Source organism: Alexandromys fortis, unplaced genomic scaffold (assembly GCF_014885135.2).
Source record: "Alexandromys fortis isolate MF-2015 unplaced genomic scaffold, M_Fortis_MF-2015_v1.1 scaffold_51, whole genome shotgun sequence".
NCBI classification, from domain to species: Eukaryota; Metazoa; Chordata; class Mammalia; order Rodentia; family Cricetidae; genus Alexandromys; species Alexandromys fortis.
In genome coordinates, this window is record NW_026067925.1 from 1,135,627 (window position 1) to 1,158,353 (window position 22,727).

Here is a 22,727-nt window from a genome sequence, read left to right on the forward strand (position 1 = left end):
GGGAATGTTTGTATATATGTATTTCTAAACATGTCTCTGTCCCTTCCATCCCCATACAAGGCTGTCCTGGAACTTGCTCTGTAGACCAGCCTGGCTCTAAATGCATTCCTTTTCTTTTCTTTTTCTTTTCTTTTTTTTTTTTTTTAAAGATTTATTTATTTATTTTGTATACAACATTCTGCCTCTATGTATGCCTGCAGGCCAGAAGAGTGCGTCAAATCTCATTACAGATGTGGTTGCTGGGAATTGACTCAAGACCTCTGGAAGAGCAGCCCACTGCGCTTAACCTCTAAACCATCTCTCCAGCCCCTCTAAATGCATTCTTAAACTAAATATCAATAATTTCTTTTTGTTTCTGTTTTTTTCAAGATAGGGTTTCTCCTTTAACAATTCTGGCTGTCACTGTCCTGGAACTCTCTTTGTAGACCAGGCTGGCCTTGAACTCACAGTGATCCACTTTTGCCTCCCAAGTGCTCGAATTGAAGGCGTGAGCCACCACCGGCCAGCCATCAATAATTTCTTTGTTCATTGATTTCTTCTTCTTGGTCTGTTAACATACCTTATAGTATTTGTTTCTGCTATAATGTTCACAAGTTTGTAACTGTCCCCTGTGTGATTCAGTTTTGATGCAAAAAGGGATAATTTTCTCCAAGATGATGAGCCCTGCGGTGACCCTCACCAACAAATGATTAAGAAAGTGATAACAGCCACTTTCTTATTTTTTTTGAGAGGACTCGTAGCTCAGACTGACCTTGAACTCGCACCACCACCACCACCACCACCACCACCACCACCACCACCACCTCCACCACCTCCACCTCCACCTCCACCACCACCACCACCACCACCACCACCACCACCACCACCACCACCACCACCACCACCACCACCACTGTTCAGTGTCCTGAGTGCTAGCAGTATAGGTATGGGTGACCACGCCTGACTTTAGATTAGAGGTTATTAAAATCAAATGACTAGTCAAACTATGTTATTGGTAGATTTACTACTATATTGTTCTTGCTGTATAAAAGTTACACTGATCTAGGAAATAGCTAAGTTATAAAAAAGCAGCAAGGATCCAAAGTGTTGAGTATTGTGGTGCACATTTTTAATCTTGGCACTCAGGAGGCAGAGGCACTGAGTTTGGGAGCCAGTCTTGTGTACACAGTGTGTTTCAGGACAGAGCTATATATAGAGAGACCCTGTCAGAAAAAAAGGAAGGGCGAGAGAGAGAGAGAGAGAGAGAGAGAGAGAGAGAGAGAGAGAGAGAGAGAAATCCAGTCTGAAGTTTCTACTATATAGCATTGGCGTTAGAGTTGTTTTTAAAATTTATTCATTTATTTTTGGAGTTCGTGAGTCTTTGGGATTGAATTTGCCTTTTTCTTTCCTTAAATAGATTATCAGTAAATCGTGAGATAATCTGTTACTCCCTTTCGCTATTTAGAATCCAAGCACCTGAGTGAATGAGATCAGTAGCAGGCGTGGAGGTCTTAGAACCCTGTGTACAGTGAGCTCCATGATTTGTAGTTGGGATTTTTTTTTTTTTGTCAACCATGGGATAAAAATATTAATTGGCAAAGTACAGATTAAACTATTGATAAGTTTTATATTGCTTTTCCGGGTAGCAGGATGGAATTTACCCCAACTTCCTGGGACCTGAATCATTTCAGGTCCTGTATCTGAGTTATAGTCACTAGCCATCTCTTAGTTACTACCTGTTATCAAGCCATTTGTGCTGTATTAGGGTCTGTCTTCAAGTAAATGGCCCCTAAACGTAAGAAGTGTTGTCAGCAACTCAAATTACCAAGAGCAGTTGTAAGTGCTTCCTTTAAATGAAAAGAGGAAGATTCTCAGTAAGGTAAAGTTATTCAGGTATTTGGTATTTCAAGAGGCAGAAGAATCTTTTTTTTCCCTTGATTTTTTTTTTTTTTTAATATTTATTGAGCTCTACATTTTCCTCTGCTCCCCTCCCTGCTTTTCCCCTCCATCAATCCTCCCCCAAGGTCCCCATGCACTCAATTTACTCAGGAGATCTTGTCTTTTTACATTTTCTACTTCCCATGTAGCTTATATATATGTAAGTCTCTCTTAGTGTCCGCATTATTATATAAGATTTCTGGGATTGTGGTTTGTAGGCTGGCTTTCTTTGCTTTATGTTTAAAAACCACCTATGACTGAGTACATGTGATAATTGTCTTTCTGTGTCTGGGTTACCTCACTCAAAATAATGTTTTCTAGCTCCATCCATTTTGAGGCAGGAGAATCTTGATTGTAAGGGCAGTGTGCGCACCCTGCGTGCCCCAAATCCCCTCCCCCCCCCAAAGAAAAGAACAAGAGTGTTATGCTGTGGCTTCTGAGATATGCTTAATAAAGGGTCATCAGAAAGACACCACACTGAACTTATATATATATTTTAAAGGCTTATCTGTTTTTATGGTGTGTTCATGTGTGTTATGTGACAAAAGTTTGCCTGTGGAGAAACAACAGATATCACCCCAGATAGGGAGCCTACCACAGACTAAAATATGGATACCACCAGAATCCATCTTGCAGGAATATGGGCAAGAGGTAATTTACAGACACAGAAATAGTTTACAGAGAGGTATAGTGACTTTTTTTTTTTAATTTTGGTTTTTCAAGACAGTTTCTTTGTGTAACCTTGGCTGTCCTTGACTGGCCTTGAACTCAGAGACATCCATTGATACTGTCCCCCAAGTTAAACTTGTTAAACACCTATTAAAGGTGTGCACCACCACCGCCCAGATTCAAGTTTGCCACAGAAACCAGGTGGTAGTGGTACACACCTTTAATCCCAGCCCTAGAGAGGTATATAAGACAGCTCTCACTCACAGTCTCATTCTGAGATTCCTAGAAGCAGGATCGCCTTTTCGGACTGAGGTAGAGGTAAGAGCCAGTGGCTGCCTGTTTTAGTCTCTAAACTTCAGGCAAGCCTTGGTGCCAGAGGGGGTCTTTCTGTGTGGTTCAGGCCAGCCCAGTGCTGCTGTTCTCTGTGTACCTTCTAAGCTGGAAATGGTCATTCTGCTTAGCCTCCTGAGTGTGGAAATTATAGACATGCACTACCATGCCCAGTTTATTGTTGTTTTAAGCCTGTTTATTTTTATTTTAAGTAGTATGTTTTTAATTTCTGTAATGTACAGCTCAGTGAAGTAAGAAAACGGAAGTATGAATGACCAACAGTGTTAATGGGGACAGAATTCTCACAGAATTCTGATAGGAAAGGTAAATCGGAATGGACACAGTGGGAATAGATGATCCTTTATGTTCACTTAAATTGGTAACTGAGTTTGACTGTTCTCAAATTTTTTTTTTTTTTTGTAACAATCTGGCTGTCCTGAAACTTATTCTTTAGACCAAGCTGGCTTCTAACAGATCTGCCTGCCTCTGCTTCCCGAGTGCTGGGTTTAAAGGCCTAGAGTGCATTCTTTTTTTTTTTTTTTTTTTTTTTTTTTTGGTTTTTCGAGACAGGGTTTCTCTGTGGCTTTGGAGCCTGTCCTGGAACTAGCTCTGTAGACCAGGCTGGTCTCGAACTCACAGATCCGCCTGCCTCTGCCTCCCGAGTGCTGGGATTAAAGGAGTGTGCCACCACCGCCAGGCTCCTAGAGTGCATTCTTAACATGCTCCAAAGCAACACCACTAGAATCAAAGCCTAAAAGTATAAGCCCTGGCATTTGGTATTATTAACATAGAGAATGGGACATTAATCCATAGAATAAACAGTTTTTTTTCTCACCTCCTCCCCTTAATGTAGTCCAGTCTGGACCTTAAATTAGTTGAGAATGATCTTGAACTTCTGAGCATTTTGCTTCCACCTCGAAAGTGCTGGAGATAAAGTTGTGACCCATCAGCTTTGGAGCCTGTCCTGGAATTCACTCTGTAGCCCAAGCTGGCCTCGAACTCAGATCCACCTGCCTCTGCTGGGATTAAAGGCATGTGCCATCATTGCCTGACGAATCCTAGTGTGTTGTGATTCTTGGATGGGGAAAAGAAATAGCTGAGTCCTTGAATAACAGAGTCACTTAGCTGGGCACAGTGGCATACACTGTTATCCTAGTTATCCTAGCACCCAGAAGCCTGAGGCAGGAGGGTGACTTTGAATTTGAGACAAATCTGGGCTAAAATAGCAAGTTTTCAGGTGAGTATATGCTACATGAGTCCTTGTCTCAATTGCCACCTCCCCAAAAAAGCTCCCTAGGTAATTCCATTAGAATAGCTTCTCTTTTCATACTATACAAATGTTTCTTTGTAGTGATGGAAGTAAGAGGAAACATGAATCCTTTTTTGTTTGTTTCAGTTGTGTTTTGTTGTTTGAGACAGTTTTTTGTGTGTTTAGCCTTGGCTGTCCTGGAACTCACTCTGTGGACCAGGCTGGCCTTGAACTCAGATTAGACTGCCTCTGCCTCCCACTAGCTTGGGACTAAAGGCATGTGCCACCACGCCCAGTGAAGTCTTTTTACCCTTGACTTTCCTCACCCTTTCTGTTCCCACTCAATATTTTCTCTAAGAAGAGATATTTTCTAAGATTCTTGCCTAGAACTTTCTTTCTTAGAGCTTAATTAGTCTTAGGTACTGATTTAGTTTGTTTCTACTAAAGTTTCGATTACAGGGTATCTGATTTTGAAATTTCTGTTTAGATAATTTGTAATTCAGTATATCTATAATTTATTTCTTCAAAAAATTTGAATTCTGTTTTTACTTGAGTGTGTGTGTGTATACACGTGCCATGATGTGCCTGTGGAAATCAGGAGACTAGCTTGCAGGAGCTAATCATCTCCTACCACATGGGTCTAAGTTCTACATCTTCTGCATTGGTTCTGACTACTTTCATAACACGTCAGCTTGGATTTAAACATACTAGAATTAGTCTTCCAGGTGCCAACTTGTCATTTGAGGCATTTGATTTGTGTTCTCAAAATGTGTCTTTAGCTTTTAGTTTTAGAATTATTTTATGAAGCCAAATACTGTTTACCCTATAGTGTTTCTAATGTCCATTTCCCATTATTTCCATGTGCCACCAATCTCTTAGCAACTATAATAGCTTTTAAACTCATTTCTCCATTTTGGTTTGTCTTTCCATCTTTTTTTAAAAGATTTATTTATTTTATGTATATGAGAGGTTTATCGACTTTATACCAGAAGAGGGCATCAGATCCCACTATAGATGGTTATGAGCCACCGTGTGGTTGCTGGAAATTGAACTCAGGACCTCTGAAACAGCAGCCAGTGTTCTTAACCTCTGAGCCATCTATTCAGCCCCTGCCTTCTCTTTGCCAAAATAACCTCCCTGATGATACCCAAGGAGGAATGTGCACACGCTTGAACTCACTCTCTGTACTCTTCTTGGGTTTTGTTCACAGTATGGGGAGGCCGGACCAGGACTTTGTAGATGCTCAGCAAGCACTGCACCACTGAACCTTCTGTTTGACTAGCTCCTTAAAGTTAGTTAAAGCTGACGCACATGCTTTCGCTTTCATTTTGTTTTTCTTTCTGGGTAGTCAGAACATCATTGTCATCGCCATCTTCCTCTTTCTGCCATCTTTCTCTTTCTCGACTTTATCTTTCTTCTCTGCCTCCCAAGTGCTGGGATTAAAGGCGTGTGCCACCACCAGACACTTTCTTTAATTATAACATTTTAATTTGTTTTCTTTTTGAGGCAGGCCCATTGTGTAGCTCAGGTTGGTCTTATGACTTAGGATTTCTAGCCTTGGCCTCTTGTATATATTTTTAATGTTCTTGATATTTGTACCCTTTTGTTAAAATTGTATAGTTACTTTCCCTAGTTGGTTAGTTGGCTATACAAGGGATTATAGAGGTATTATTTAGTTGTAGCTTCTACCAGGTGTGGTGGCCCACGCCTTTAATCTCAGTATCCAGTGTACAAAAGGATAAAATGATGGTTATTCATTCCATCCAAATACTTAGTAATAGAAAGTAACCCAAAGTCCTGCCTCCCATAAACACTTGATTTTTTTTTTCAATTATTTATTTATTGAGATAAGACCTCACAACATAGCCCTGGCCACCCTGGAACTTAACTATGTAGATAGTCTGTTTCGGAACTCATATAGAGATGCATCCTCCTCTGCCTCCTGAGTGCTGAGATCAAAGGTATACATCACCACACCTGGCCCCATAAACATAATTTATGTAGTGTGAATCTCCTGCTTTGTATTTCAGTGCTAATAGGACAATGAATAGTATAATATAATAATGTAACTGGCAATATTACTAGAAAATTGGCTTGGAGAATTATTTGTTATGAGGAAGAAAAACATTAAAATGAGAAAATGAACATTTTCTCTTTTAAATAACTTAATTTTACCAGGCAGTGGTAGCATACACCTTTAATTTCCGCAATCCAGGAGACAGTTCAAGGCCAGCCTGGTCTACAGAGCTAGTTCCAGGACAGGCTCCAAAGCTACAGAGAAACCCTGTCTTGAAAAACAAACAAAAAATAAATAAATAAAAAATAAAAAAAATAATAAAATAAAAAAATTTAACTTATTTTTAAAGTATCTAATTTTTTGTTTGTTTTTTTGTTTTGTTCTGTTTTTGAAATAGGGTTTCTTTGTGTAACCCTGTCTGTTGCTGTCCTGGTATTTGATCTGTAGACCAGGCTTGTCTTAAATTCACAGATCTACCCCTCTGCCTCCCAAGTGTTGGAATTAAAAGCATGTGCCACCATCATCTGGATAGTATCTTTAGTTTTTGAAATTAAAATATAATTGCATATATTCTCCCTTCTCTTTTCTCTCTTCAATGCCTCCCTGTACTCCTCTGCTCAAATTCATGGCCTCTTTTTCTTTAATTATTGTTTTACACACACACACTTCTAAATATATAAATATAACCAGTTCAGTCTGTTTAATATCACTTGTATGTATATTATTTCAGGTCTGATCACTTGGTATTGGATAATGAACTAGGGCTCTTTTCCCTGGGGAAGACTATTTCTCCCATTGTCTTTTTTTCTCCTCTGTCAATGTTTCTTTGTCTAGGGCTGGGGCCTGGTGAGGGTTCCCGTTCCATGTTAGCTTGTCTCTTGGTGTTATCCTTCTTCAGGTCTTGTTTAGGCAGCCACAATGAGGCTTCATGGGTGTAGCTTCTTTAGTTTCTAGATGTAGCCTCACAGTGGAGAACAGGTGCCCTTTTCCAGCAGATAACATCTACAACACAATTCCAGCACCTAAAGCTTAGGGATCATCTGGGGTGGGGAGCAGATTGTAAAAGCCAGAAGAAAATGAATTTTAAATGAGCTGGTTTTGTTTGAAAACAAGAATTGATAATAAGGAAAGGAGGACTAATTCCAGATGATAATGGGATCGAGAAAAGCAGATCTGTCTTCTTAGTGGAAATTAAAACCTTACCTCATTTAGGTATGTGTATGTGTCTGGGGAATGCAGGTGTCCACAGAGGCCAGAGACATTGGATCCCACAGGAGTTAGAGGTGGTGGTGCCGTGCAGTGTGGGCTCTGGAAAGGGAACTCTGATCCTCTGTAAGATGGGTAGTGTAGTCTCAGCAGTTTTAGTTAATTAATGAAGTTCAGGATCTTTCCTCAAGTGGTCATTATATGTTGTAAGAAGTTTTTTGTTACTGTAGATTTTTTTAATTTTGAGGACAGGGACTTACTCTGTAACCCTGACTGGCCTGAAACCATGTAGACCAGGCTAGCCTTGAATTCCCAGAGATCTGCCTTCTTAGCATCATCATGCCAGGCTTTTGTAAGAGTTTTAAAATATATTTTGATTACTCTTGTTTGTCATTTGTTTCATCGATATTTTAAGAGTCTGTAGCTTACCTTTTTATTGTCTAGTCTCTTAGAAAGACTTAACGTTGATAAATCCATTTTATTTTTTTTCAAATTTATTTATTACGCATACGGCGTACTGCCTGCATATACACCTACAGGCCAGAAGAGGGCACCAGATCTCATAGATGGTTGTGAGCCACCATGTGGTTGGCTGGGACTTGAACTCAGGACCTCTGGAAGAGCAGTCAGTGTTCTTAACCTCTGAGCCATCTCTCCAGCCCCCATTTTATTAATTTTAAAACTATGTTTTTTTTCCTATACTAAGAAATAGTTATCTAATCAAAGTTTATTAAGATAAGCTCCATTGTTTGCTTTGTAAAAGTTGTATGAATCCTTTGATTTATTTACTTTTAGGGATGTTAGGATTGAACTCAGAGCTTTGCGTGTGCTGAGCTTGTGCTTTGCCATCATCTGTGTACATATGTATACATCTATATACATGCTATACCTCTTTTTTTGCTTATGGATATTATGCAGTTTAGGGGTCAAGGTTGTTTGTGTTGTGATGGCCAGTTCTAGCATGTGTGGTTTGTTATACAGAACTTTCATCAGTAAGGAAGTCCTGAATTTTTCTTTTTATTTATTTTTTATTTTTACTTACTTATTTGTTTTTTGAGACAGGGTTTCTTATGTAGCCCTGGCTGCCCTGGAACAAACATGTGGACCAGGCTAGCCTTAGACTCATAGAGATCTTCCTGCCTCTGCTTCCTGTTCTAGGGTTAAAAGCATGTGTGCCACCAAACCTGTTCACCAACAATTTTTAAATAAGAGATTCTTGGTTATGTTTCTGCTGACATTTAGTTAATAGTTTGTCATATAGCTAGCTAAAAAAACTTAAGCTCTATTATTAATACAGGAAAAAAAAACACTAGATCACTTGGATTTATTACTGAACTTGAAATAACACCTGGATCCACACCCCCCCCATCCTCAAATAGTTTACTCTTTAACCTTCAGTTTGGCAGGAGTCAGGGCTATTTTTAGAGTATAGGCAGTAGAGCTAATCTAAACTCCTCCTGTTACCTGAGACAGTGATCTCAGCTCTTTCAGCTCAGCATGGTTTGTTCTGGACCATATTTTACATGTTAATTGACCAGAGTGGAAACAATGGAGAGTTTTGGGGTATGTAATGCATTGAAAAATGAAAAAGGTGGTTGGGGCTTGAACAAAATATATTTGTTGATGAATGGAAGAGATTCTGCAGTGGCTATGATATTAAAGTTGTAGGGCACAGTTAATTGTTTCTGTCTGCTTTAGTTTGGTATTATCTTAAGATGGCTCAGGCTGCTAGAACAAAATAACAACTGGTGGCCTAAACAACAGAATTTAATTCTCTTATTATTCTAGAGGGTAAAATCTAAGAGTAATGTACTAGTGTGGATGGTTTCTGGCCACGGATATCTTTCACCTTCTGGAGTTCTGCCTCCATGTGTGCCCTCACATGCTAGAGAAAAAGGGAGAAATAAAGGACTCTGTTTCTCACAAAGGTAACAATCCTGAAATGAGGCTATCCACTTTTATAACCTCCTCTAAACCTGATTGTATCCTAAAGACTCCATCTCTAAATGCTATCACATTGGAAGTTATGCTTTCTATATATACATTGTAGGTGGTCACTGCAGTTTCTGCACTAGAGTTGAATTAGTTGTATTTAATTTTGACTGAAACTAAGGAGAATTATAGCATCTCTCAAGAGTAGTAGTTGTATTGACATAATTTGTGTGTGTATATGAGAGAAAGAGAGAGAGAGAGAGTGTGTCTGTGTATACGTGCACATACTTGATATACAAGTATGCCGCAGCATGCGTGTCGGGGCAGAGAAAATAACTTCAGGGGGCTGTCCTCACTTTCCACCTTGTTTGTGGTAGGGTCTTTGCTTGCGCCTGAGTATACCATACTAACTAGACTGCAAGTTTCTTTTTTTTTTTTTTAAATTAATTTATTTATTATGTATACATTATTCTGTCTGTATGTATGCCTGCAGGCCAGAAGAGGGCACCAGACCTCATTACAGATGGTTGTGAGCCACCATGTGGTTGCTGGGAATTGAACTCAGGACCTTTGGAAGAGCAGGCAATGCTCTTAACCTCTGAGCCATCTCTCCAGCCCTGCAAGTTTCTTGAAATTAAATATAACTAATTCTCTTTTCTCTAGCTCCCATCTTTCCTAGGAACACTGACATGACAGATGTGAGCTTACCATATCTTGCTTTTTTTTTTTTTTTGTGGCACCTGACGATTTGAACTTAACACTTGTGTGTCGCAAGCACTTTCTTTACCCACTAAACTATCTCTTCAATCTATAATTTCTTGATTTTATAGAGTAGTATTTTCCCAAAATGGGAATTTTTAGTCTCATTAAAGGATATATAAGATGTTCCAGTGGTGTATAGATAAAGAATGTTGAATGCTTGTTTGGCATATATTCTAGAAAAAAATACCTTTTAAAAATTATTACATTTTTCTTATTTTGTGTGTGTGCCACGGTACATGTGTGAAGGTCTGAGAACAATTTGGAGCCCGTTTTCCTTCCACCATGTGAGTCCCAAGGTTCAAATTCGCAGACTTGGTGCCAGGTCAGGTACATTACTGAGCTATCTTGCTAGCCCTATTTTATATTTTTAAAAATTATTTTATTTTATTATTATGTGTATGGGTGTTCCTGCCTATGCAGCACATGTGTGCTTGGTGCTTCTAAAGACCAGAAGAGGGCATCCTGTTCCTTAGAACAGATGATTGTGAGCTGCCATGTGGGTATTGGGGAATTGAACCTGGGTCTTCTGAAAGAGCAGCCAGTGCTCTTAAGCTCTGAGCCATCTCTCCAGCTCCCCTATTTTGTGTTTTTGAGATAGGGTCATTCATATTATATAGCTTTGGCTGGCTGTTACTCTGTAACCCATGTTGGCCTCTAACTCTTGGCAGTTCTCTTGCCTCAGCCTCTCAAGTGCTGGAGTTACCAATGTGTGCTTCTAAGCTTTGCTAACTTTAATACTGAAGTATTGTAAGTGTATAAATATATATTGGGGGTAGATGGCCAGAGTTTACACTGAAGTTCATTAATAAAATTTTGATCACTGCTTTTTTTCTACAGTTTTTTTTTTTTAACTTATTTTTATTTCATTCACAGTGGTGGTTTGCTTGCATGTGTGTCTGTGAGGTTGTCAGGTCCTGTGGAACTGGAGTCACAGGTAGTTGCAAGCTGCCATGTGGATGGTGGAAATTGAACCCAGGTCCTCTGGAGGAGTAGCCAGTGCTCTTAAGCTCTGAGCCATCTCTCCAGTCCATCTGCACAGGTTTTAATGTAAGATTCTACTAATGTATAACTCTTTTTGAATAGCTACAGGTTGACTATCCTAAACTGCTCAGGACCAGAATTATGTTTCAGTTTGTCACATTCGTAGTTGTTGTTGCAGTATTGGGCATTGAGCCCAGGGCCTCATGCGTGCTGGCCAAGCACTCAATTAAACTATACTTTGAGACCAGATTTTGCATATAAATATAGGAACATCTGAAATGCTCTAAAATTTGAAACTAATTGAGGATCATGTTAATTCTCAAAGAGTGTCACAATTTGGGGGCATTTGAAACTTAAACTAGGGACAATCAGTCTTTTTTGTCTTTTTGAGGCCAGCGTCTCATGTAGCCCACAGTAACCAACAGCTAGAATTTGCTATCTAAGGATAAGTAACCCTGAACTCATAGATCTATCTTCACCTCTCAAGTCCTGGGATCACAAGCGTGTGCTACCCTGTCTAGCTTTCTGTCTGTGATTTTATAGGTGGAAAAAGCAAGAATCATGAGCTCATCATATACAGTGTACAGTCTGTTAATGGCTTCACTCATTCGCTGGGATCTTGAATTTCTACTTTTTAGTCTGGAACTGATTTTGTTAAAATTTAATCTTTAGATACTATCTGCTGTGGTTTGCATAAGCATTCACAGGGCTTTACACTTCTGAATTTAATAATAAGGTCTGTCAACGTTATCTCAAAAAGAAGATCCTTTTTTGGAAGAACCTTAGGTCATTTTCTCTCCCAAAAGACTATCCTGTAAACTCTGGATATGAAATGAACATTGTGGCTCCCCTTTCCCTGCTTCTCAGAGCAGGTCACAGAGGCTGGGTAAACCTTTTCTAGAGCAATTCGACAAGTTCATACATTGCCAACCTCCTGGAGAGGATGCTATTTAATTATGAGAAAGGTTTTCAGGAGCTGCTGTTTTTATCTTCTTGAAATGGAGAATAGTGGAGTAGGAATGTGACCTGGTAGACGGTTTAATTCTAGAAGTGGAAGAATATCTCTGCTACTCCTAATTTACTGTGATACAGTGATCTGCTTATGACCAGTAATGAAATAACTTTCCTTGTTTCATAGGACTTTTATAGTAACTTAATTTTAAACCTATAGATTCAGGGTTGGGGAGGTTACTGAGGTGCTAAAGAATATCAGTAGTGGCTATTGAGAAACAAAGCCAAGTACTGTGTGGGAAATGTTTTACCAAAATTCATCCAAATGGGATGGGAAAGGTGGCTCAGAGGTTAAGAGCACTTACTTGACTTGAGAAGACCTAGGTTCATTTCTCAGCACCTTCATGGTGGCTCACAAACTATAACTCCAGTTTCAGGGAACCCAACACCATCATCTGACCTCCTCAGGCACATATGTGATACACATAGCTACATACATGCATGCATGCATACAAGCAAAAAATCTCACACAAAAATCTTTGTTTAAAATGACATACACGTCATTTAAGGAGGGAAAAGATGCCAGTTGTGGTGGCTCTCAGCTGTTAAGAAAGTAATCTGCTCTGGAAATAGCTTGTATACAGCTGTTCACATCTTGTCTTTCATCACTGCTCTTCTAGGTGTTCTCAGACGCAGTCCTGGTTTTTGTTTTTGCATATTTTAACTTCTTCATTGTGGCCTGCTACAAGCATTCTTTGGGCAGCTGTCTCTGCAGAGGGCAATTTTTATGAAGCTGTAGGTTTCTGTAAAGGAGAGAAGTAAAGGATGAGGATAAGGATGGACTTCTAGGATAATTGTTAGGGGAATAAAGGGCTGTTGAAAGACTGGAGGATGGTGCCTGGGTACTCGGTCTTAGCTCATAATCATACCCTGTCTTTTACCACTGCCTTTTGTTCAAGACACTGAAAGGGCTAAACAAAACTCTAGCCTGAATAATATTATTCTTTGCTCTTTGGGATTTGCTGGAGGTGGCAGTGAGGCCTGGGGAGGGGTGGCAGTGTTACAGCGCACGCAATAAAGAAATAGATACATTCCCTAGTTCTACGTAGGGCTTTGCTACAGAGGTAAGTCTGGTGAAAATTAGGAGAGTTAGCGGAAGTAATGCTAGCCACTATGTTAAAATGAGCTAAGATGTTTTAGTGGGAAATCTCTTACATACCTTTGTTTGGCCAGTCTGACACTCAGAGATCTGCCTGCCTCTGCCTCCCAAGTGCTGGGATCAAAGGTGTGCACCACCATCGCTCAACCTCTGCTTATAGTCTTATGTGTTTTTGCTCATAATACAGGCTTGACATCTGAGTGACCAAAGATTAGGTTGCGTTGCAAGAACTTGATTTCTTCTGTCTATTTGTGTGAAATGAGATTCAGAATCTTGTGTATTCGTTTTGTGAAAACAGAAGCTTCACAGAATTTGTGGAAGCGAGTGTTACTTACAGTGGGGAATTCTTGCTCAGAGGGCAGTGTTGAAGGTATCCTTTTTGTGTTAAAGTTCTTAGCTAGCAGCTTGTTATTAGATAGGCCCCTACTGTTTCAAATTTTATCTCAGATCCTCTTTCCCATGTAGACAAAAAACCACTATCAGCTACTTAAGAAAGATGGCAAAGAGTTGGTAGTTGACCTCCTTCCCAGTATGTCTCTCTATGGAATTAGGTTCAGGGAAGTTTGGGGTTGGGAGTAGTTAATATTAACAAAAGATTAATTCTTATGAAAATGGTAAAAACCTATGAATTGTTAAGTGTCCTTGTCTATTTTATTGTCTTTCCCAGGGGCTTTTCTAATTATTTTGTTTCCTTCTTCCCCAATCCAGGCTGGATACAGCAAATATCATTTTCAAGATGTCCAGCAAAGGGAGCAGCACAGATGGCAGAACAGATTTAGCTAATGGTAAGGGACGGCAAAAAGGTCACACTCTCTTTACTATCAGGTGGGGTCTCCCTCCTGATAGTGATAGACCTGAATTTTAGTGGAACCAAGGAGCCCTTAGTGTGTTGTTTGAGTATGCGAAAGCACACAGCAGTCTTTTTTTTTTAATATTTATTTATTATGTATACAATATTCTGTCTGTGTGTATGCCTGCAGGCCAGAAGAGGGCACCAGATCTCATTACAGATGGTTGTGAGCCACCATGTGGTTGCTGGAAATTGAACTCAGGACCTTCGGAAGAGCAGGCAATGCTCTTAACCACTGAGCCATCTCTCCAGCCCGCAACACACAGCAATCTTCATGGATTGCCTGCTGCTTTGCTCTTTTGAATTTTTCCTGATTGTTTTCAGAAAAATTCTTTTTTTTTTAATATTTATTTATTATGTATACAATATTCTGTCTGTGTGTATGCCTGCAGGCCAGAAGAGGGCACCAGACCCCATACAGATGGTTGTGAGCCACCATGTGGTTGCTGGGAATTGAACTCAGGACCTTTGGAAGAGCAGGCAGTGCTCTTAACCTCTGAGCCATCTCTCCAGCCCGAAAATATTTCTTTTATAATTTTTGTTTTATATGTCTGGTTATTTTGCCTGCATATATGTCTGTGCACCACTTTTGTGCCTGTTGCCTCCAGAGGCCAGTCGAAGGCCTTAGGTCCTTTGAAACTGGAGTTACAGACCATTGTGAGCCACCATGTGGATTCTGAGAGTTGAACCTGGGTCTTTTGAAAGAGAGGCCCATTCTTTTAACTGCTGGGCCATCTCTAGCCTCAGAGATTTATTGACTTTAGTGAAGTGGTTTGAACTTTTGAAATCCTGTTTACAGAAGGACATACTTATGAAATCCTATTAAGAAAAAAAAAGTAAGGTAGAGGAAGTAATAAGGTAATAGTCAGGGAAGACTATTAATTGAGAGGTCTGTTTCTATGGTAGATGATAGTTTCAAAGAGTGGTAAGAAATGAAGTTTCAAGCTGGTTGTGGTGGTGCACGCCTTTAATCCCAACACTCAGGAAGCAGAGGCAGATGGATCTCAGTTCGAGGACAGCCTGGTCTATAGAGTTCCAGGACAGCCAAAGTTACACAGAGAAACCCTGTTTAGTGTTCACTTGTGCCATGGTACTTTAGTAGAATCTGGTTCTTTTTCTACCCTTTTGGTCTTGGAGACCAAAATTCATGCTATCAGGCTTAATGTACTATATGTCTATAGACCAGGCTGGCCTCAACTCAGAGATCCATCTGCCCCTTTCTCCCAAGTGCTGGGATTAAAGGTGTATACCACCACTGCCTGGCCATACTCTTTTTTTTTTTTAAAGGAATATTTTTAAAATTTATTCTGTGTGTGTATCTGTTTTGAGACAGGTTTTCTCTGTACCCCTGTAAACTAGATTTACTAGGTATGAATCCTCGAACTTACTCTGTAGACCAGGCTAGTATCGAACTCAGAGAGATCCACCCCCCTCTGACTTGTATAGATACTCCAAACTAAACTATAAGTTTGAAGCTAAGATTCACATAAGAGAGAGTACATGTGATGTCTTTATGAGCCTAAGTTACCTCCAGGCACAGATTCATACAGTATTTTAGCACAGCATCCTTTTTGGGTTTGGGAGACTGGATCTTTTTGTGTTATCCTGACTGATATTGAACTTGGGGTAATCCTCCTGTCTCTGCTTTCTGACTATGGGAATTGCCAGTGTGTGCTTCCAGGTCTAGTGCCTGTGTAGCTTTAATCTTAATCTTTTATTTAAAACAAACAGCTGGGGGTTGGAGAGATGGCTCAGTGGTTAAGAGCTTTGCCTGCTCTTCCAAAGGTCCTGAGTTCAATTCCCAGCAACCACATGTGCTCACAACCATCTGTAATGAGATTTGGTGCCTTCTTCTGGCCTGCAGGGATACATACCAGCAGAACACTGAATGCATAATAAATAAATAAATCTTAAAAAAATAAAAACAAAAACAAAAACACAGCCGGCCTGTGGCGGCACACACCTTTAATCTCAACACTAGGGAAGCAGAGACAGACAAATCTCTGTGAGTCCAAGGCCAGCCTGGTCTACAAATCAAAATCCAGAGCTACACAAAGAAATACTGTCTTGAAAAACCTAAATAATAAAACATATCAAGATTTTCATCTCAAAAGTTCCACCATTCCACTTTTTTGAGACATTAGCCAGAGGAGCCTTAAAACTTGCTGAAGATGACTTTGGATTACAAGCATACATCACCTTGCCTGGCTAGAAATTATTCTTTATGACCATTTGGAAAGAGACACATTTATTGAAATTTGTTTATTGGTCTTTAGGGTAATAGTTTCTTAAACCAACATGGAAAGTCTTTGCTGTCCTAATTATTTTTCCGTATTTTTTCTTTGCGTATATCCATTAATGTCCAGGAAGTCTGTCTAGCAGTCCAGAAGAGATGTCTGGAGCTGAAGAGGGGAGGGAAACATCCTCAGGTATTGAAGTAGAGGCCTCAGACCTCAGTTTGAGCTTGACTGGGGATGATGGTGGCCCCAACCGCACCAGCACAGAAAGTCGGGGTACAGACACAGAGAGCTCAGGTGAAGACAAGGACTCTGACAGCATGGAGGACACTGGCCATTATTCCATCAATGATGAGAACCGAGTTCATGACCACTCTGAAGAGGAGGAAGAAGAACAGCCTCGGCACCGTGTACAGCGCAAACGGGCCAGCCGTGATCAGGACTCATCAGATGATGAGCGAGCCCTGGAAGACTGGGTATCCTCAGAGACAACAGCTTTGCCCCGACCTCGCTGGCAAGCCCTTCCTGCCCTTCGGGAGCGGGAGCTGGGTTCAAGTTCCCGCTTCGTGTATGAGGCTTGTGGGGCAAGAGTCTTTGTGCAGCGTTTCCGCCTACAGCATGGGCTTGAGGGCCATACCGGTTGTGTCAATACCTTGCACTTTAACCAGCGAGGCACCTGGCTGGCCAGTGGCAGTGATGACCTGAAGGTGGTGGTATGGGATTGGGTGCGGCGGCAACCAGTACTGGACTTTGAGAGTGGCCACAAAAGTAATGTCTTCCAGGTAATTAGCAACTTGAGAAAATCAAGCAGGAAGGTAGACTAAGTTGCTGCTAAGGGCAGAAGCTACTAGCAAGTTGTGATTGGAATTAGGTATCAGGACTTGACTCCATAATGATACTGAGAGACCATGGCACATAAGGAAACATTGTCCTATCGCATTATGGATAGGATACTTGAAACTCATACCTATATCATAAAGGTATATAGGTATATCAATACACGGCAGTGTAAGACAGTGCACAGGATCCTGAGCCAAAAAGAAAGCAAGGAGAAATAAGCACTTAAATTTATGGCTGTTGTTTACTTGCATTTGATCAGTTTTCCCTAATAATGTTTATTTTATGGAGATACTACATCTTAATCCCATTGTCCATATGGTACTGCCACCTGTCCACAAGCATGCCCTTTTCTTCCTTCCACGTTCTTTTCCCATATGTTTGTTAGGGAGATGAAGATTTGTCCTTGTTTATTTTTTGCTTTTTCTTCTTTAAGGCATAATTGCAGTTTACTAGTGTTTAATCGTGTAGCATTCACCCTTCTAGAACCTTCCAGAATACACTTTTATGTCAAAGTGACTTCCTTTGGAAGGATTTGAGCGTAGCTGTCTGTATAAAGAGTAGGAAAGGAACATACAGCTGTACAAGGAAAGGGTGACAAGGGGTCATTAACACATTTTTCTCTTAAATTTACTTATGTGTCCCTTTTTCATTCTTAATACTCTAGGCCAAGTTTCTTCCTAACAGTGGTGATTCCACCCTGGCAATGTGTGCCCGGGATGGGCAGGTCCGTGTGGCAGAACTGTCTGCTACACAGTGCTGCAAGAACACAAAGCGTGTGGCCCAGCACAAGGGAGCATCTCACAAGGTCAGTAAGCCTTTGTTCCTAAGACTGTGAACCCAGACCTCCATGGATCTCTAAACCAGTGCTTTCCTTTGTGTTTCCTCTCTTGTCTTCTGCCTTCCCTCATTCAGCCCCTAGGTTTGTTAAGAAGGGAGTAAAACAGTTGTCCTAAAGTTCCCGAAAAACCCAAGTACTTGAAAGACCTTCCTTCAGCTCACATACTGACAAAGTCTGGTTGATTATCCCCTGGCTGGGTGCGGTGGTTTATAGCTGTAATCCTAGTACTTGGAAAGCTGAGGCAACATTGCTATGGGTTTAGAGCTAGCCTAGGCTACAGAGTCAGACTGTCTTGAGAACCCCAAAATAAACCTAGCCCCAAGAAGAGAGTAGTTACTTCAGAGACCCTTGAGTTCCTGTGTCTTCTGAAGTTTACTGTTTTTAGATCATTTTAATGGGTCCCAGGTGCTAGTGGTTGGGTCTTCTGATTCCTGATTTTCCTGCTCACAACTAGCCTATAAATAGCCATGTTATTGACAACTTTATTTAAAGCTGTGACTATACAGTGGATAGTCATGGTGGCAGCTTCCTAGCCTCAGGGTAGATATTATGTTTGTTTGTTTGGTTTTTTTTTTCCATGCCATGCAAAGGATGATATTCTCTTACAAAACCTAAGAAAAGTTGGAGCCCAGAAGGCTCGAGAAATATGAAAAATACTCACTTCTTTGATTTTTTTTTCCCTCCTCACTTTAATTTTTAAGTCTAGTTCCCACCCACTAAGTAACTAATTTTTAGAGTTAAGATACAGGTAAGAAAGAAGTTCCTAATATTATTGTCTACATGCCTGAACTGAACTTTATTTTATAATGAAGTTTTTGTTTTTTGAGACAGAGTTTCTCTGTTTAACAGTTCTGGTTGTTCTGGAATTCAATTTGTAGACCAGGCTAGCCTCGAACTTACTGAAATCAGCCTGCCTCTGCCTTCCAAGTGCTGAGATTAAAGGCGTGTGCCACCACCACCTGGCTGAATGATGTTTTCTTTGCTGTCTCTGTTCACGTTCAGTGTGATTTGGTTAAAATAGAAAATTACCTGTATAGAATAAGTGGACTATTAACTCACCCAGAAGAGTGAGTGAAGCTTAAATTATTTCCCTTCTTAGGGTTTTTTTTAAAAGATACAGTGTTCTGCCTGCGTATATTACAGTTGGTTGTGAGCCACCATGTGATTGCTAAGAATTGAACTAAGGGCCTCTGGAAGAATAGCCAGTGCTCTTAACCACTAAGTCATCTCTCCAGTCCCCTTCTTCCCTTGTTAGGGTTTTATAAAAACAAACAAAAGTACACATTTTACTTGCTAAGACTTTTTTTTTGAGACATGGTTTCACTACGTAGACCACACAGATCTCGCCTCAAACTCCCAAATTTGTATTAAAGGTATGTACCTACCATGCCTGGCCTGCTAAAACATTTTAATTGCTTCCCTTCTTAAAGGTAAGTCAGTGAACGAGATTCCCTCTCAATATTTAGAAACCACATCCTTTCCCTTTCTCTCCTTCAGTTGGCCCTAGAACCAGACTCTCCCTGTACGTTCCTGTCTGCTGGTGAAGATGCTGTTGTCTTCACCATTGATCTGAGACAAGACAGACCAGCTTCGTAAGTTTAGTCATAATATCTTTTTTAAAGATTTGTATTAGTTTTAACCAGGTGGTGGTGTGCATGCCTTTAATCCCAGCACTCAAGAGGCAGAGGCAGGTGGATCTCTGTGAGTTCAAGGTCAGCCTTTTCTACAGAGTGAGTTCCAGGAAAGTCAAAGCTACACAGGTTTGTTTTATACTTGATCTTAACCAAAAGGCCTAGAAGTAAGGATATATTTTATTTGTAATCTTGTGTAGGTGTGTATCTGTGGGGGCGGGTATGTACACATGAGTACAGATGTTCAACATAGATGCTGGGAATCAAACTCGGGTCCTCTGCAAAAGCATATGTACTCTTAACTTCCGAGCCATCTTTCTAGCTTGTGGTCACGTTTTCTTTGCAGAATTCTATTCCTTGGCCTTGAAAATGTATGGTAATGTTGAACTCTTAGGAGCACAAACCACAGTACCTTTAAGTTTGTGTATGATAAGAGATAGGTTCAGGTTTTGGAGAGATTCTTACCTCCATGTCTGTTTTTTAGTATGAATTGCCTAAGCTACCTTTATTTTTCAGAGTTTCTCATTTTTTATGTGTAGACTTTAATAATTTGGTAATCTTCTGTTCTCTATTCACAAATCTACCTGGTCAGCAAGCTTTGGGGATGACCACTTGTCTGCCTCCCCAGCACTAGAATTAGAGGGGTACATCTTCATATCCAGCCTTTCTTGTGAGAGCTTTAGCTCAGCACAGCACATACTTCACTAACTGACACATCTCTCCAAACCTGAAGCCAGGATCCAGGGATTTATTTTTTTATTTTTCTAAAAATTGGGATATAGACTTTGATCTTCAGGCGGTTTAGCTTCCTGTTGCTATGATTCTTCCAGCACTCCCTGTATCTCCAGGTGTTTTGTATCATGCATCAAGCTTTTAGCTTGTGTTTAATTTTTTTAATTTATTATTTTATATGTATGGATATTTTGCCTGCATATATTTCTTGCTTACCACATAAGTGCAGTGCCTGGAGAGGCCAGAAAGGACATTGGATCCCCTAGAACTGGAGTTACAGACAGTGGTAGGCCACCACATGGTTGCAAGTAAACAAACTCAGGTCCTCTGGAAGGAAGGACAGACAGTGCTCTTAACCACTGAGCCATCTCTTTATCCCCAGCTTATTTTTTATTATTTCATCTATTTTACAGAATGATGGATTCATTATTGCAGGTTCAAGTACATATAGTTTGATCATCATCATCTAGATTCTTCCCTCACTCCGTAAAGCATCTTCCTTTCCCTCATAGTCATCCTCCTATTTCTTCCTTTGTAAAAACAAGACTATCAGTTCCATAAATGGCAGAGGATGACATTAGCTTCTCATCTTCTTGCCTCTGTCTTCTGAATGCTGGACTTACAGCCATGCCATGATGGCAGCCCTCTTTGCTTTCTTTTTTTTTTTTTTTTTTTAAAGATTTATTTATTTATTATGTATACAACATTCTGCCTCCATGTATGCCCACATGCCAGAGGAGGGCGCCAGATCTCATTACAGATGGTTGTAAGCCACCATGTGGTTGCTGGGAATTGAACTCAGGACCTCTGGAAGAGCAGACGGTGCTCTAAACCACTGAGCCATCTCTCCAGCCTCCCCTCTTTGCTTTCTTGTTGTACTTTCTCTTCCCTTACTCCATCATGGAAGAAAGCAGGCAGTATATTTTTATGACTCTGGTTTAATTACTTGATGATTTCTAGCTATTCTCCTCAGACACTAGAAAATTACTTCATGTTTTCCCCCAGTCTTCAAAATAGCATAGTGCATTTTCTTATTTTGTTATTTAGAACAGAATAAAACAAAAACAACTTTTTTTGGTACAGATTAGAATTTGATTTCTTAATCACATCTTCATTTACTTTCCTGATCTTTCACTTTTCATGACCACCTTGAGTCTTTTAGTATTGGGGTTTTGTTAGGGAAAGAGGGCACAGTAGCCCAGGTTAACCTGGAAGTCACTAACTGTGCTGGCCCTGAATTCAGGCAGTTAACTTCTTGAGTGCTGGGATGACAGATCTGAGCGACCACGCTGAGCTCCATCTGGGTCTTTTGGTCACTGTAACTGTTGCCTTTTCTATTCTTTGAAGGAAACTGGTGGTGACAAAAGAGAAGGAGAAGAAAGTGGGGCTCTATACAATCTATGTGAACCCTGCCAATACCCACCAGTTTGCAGTAGGTGGACGAGACCAGTTTGTAAGGTGAGTTTGTCGGTCCTTTGGCTCTTTCAGAGTTTGAGACTTACGGTGCATTGTATATTGCCAGATATTACTCAGTGCTAAATTAGCAAATTGTAGGAATTCATTAACTACCCTGTTGAACTTTTTACCCTTTTGGAAATGCTTTACCTGAGACATTCTGTTCCTTATGACAACAATCTGAGGAATTTCATATTATGGAGATTATTATATTTTAAAATTAATATATTTTATTTGTATTTTGTCTGCTTGTGTATAACTGGGTACCATGTTCATGAGTGGTGCCTGAGGAAGTCAGAGAAGGAGGTCGGATCTTCTGGGATTGGAGTTAGAGGTGGTTGTTGGGCACCATGTGGGTGCTGAGAATTGGAACTAATCCTCTTAACCACTATGCCATCTTTTCAGCCCCGAGATTATCATGTTTTAAAGATTGATAAATTTGTCCCGGGGCTGGAGAGATGGCTCAGCGGTTAAGAGCATTGCCTGCTCTTCCAAAGGTCCTGAGTTCAATTCCCGGCAACCACATGGTGGCTCACAACCATCTGGAATGAGGTCTGGTGCCCTCTTCTGGCCTGCAGACATACACACAGACAGAATATTGTATACATAATAAATAAATAAATATTTTTTTAAAAAAAATTTGTCCCACGTAGTTGCTCAGACATAAAACCCATATGTGCCACTATTTTTAACATTGTTTAACATTGCCGGGCTGTGGTGGTGCATGCCTTTAATCCCAGCACAGAGGCAGGCGGCTCTCTGTGAGTTCAAGGCCAGCCTGGTCTACAAGAGCTAGTGCCAGGACAGGCTCCAAAGCTACAGAGAAACCCTGTCTCGGGAAAAAAAAAAAACTAAAAAAAACAAAAACAAAAACATTGTTTAACATTGTTTAACAGCAATCTTTTCATTGTTTTTTGTTTTGTTTTTTTGAGGAGTGTATGCCATAGTGCACGGTAGCATGCATTAGAAGT

At 40.3% G+C, this 22,727-nt stretch overlaps 1 protein-coding gene across 6 annotated transcripts in view; it reads left to right on the forward strand.

Annotated features, from left to right (window-relative positions):
• The window catches only part of Dcaf8 (DDB1 and CUL4 associated factor 8), a 39,996-nt gene that overhangs the window by 3,432 nt on the left and 13,837 nt on the right, over positions 1-22,727 (forward strand). For 4 of the 6 annotated variants that reach the window (XM_050142819.1, XM_050142818.1, XM_050142821.1 and 1 more), the window contains exons 3-7: positions 13,882-13,958; positions 16,390-17,042; positions 17,765-17,905; positions 19,436-19,530; positions 21,649-21,759. In XM_050142819.1, coding sequence (XP_049998776.1) covers positions 13,910-13,958; positions 16,390-17,042; positions 17,765-17,905; positions 19,436-19,530; positions 21,649-21,759 — 1,049 coding nt within the window. In that variant the 5' untranslated portion in view covers positions 13,882-13,909. Of the gene's footprint in view, positions 1-10,955; positions 11,130-13,881; positions 13,959-16,389; positions 17,043-17,764; positions 17,906-19,435; positions 19,531-21,648; positions 21,760-22,727 lie in introns of all 6 variants that reach the window. The other 2 variants (XM_050142817.1, XM_050142815.1) reach the window with 1 other exon arrangement.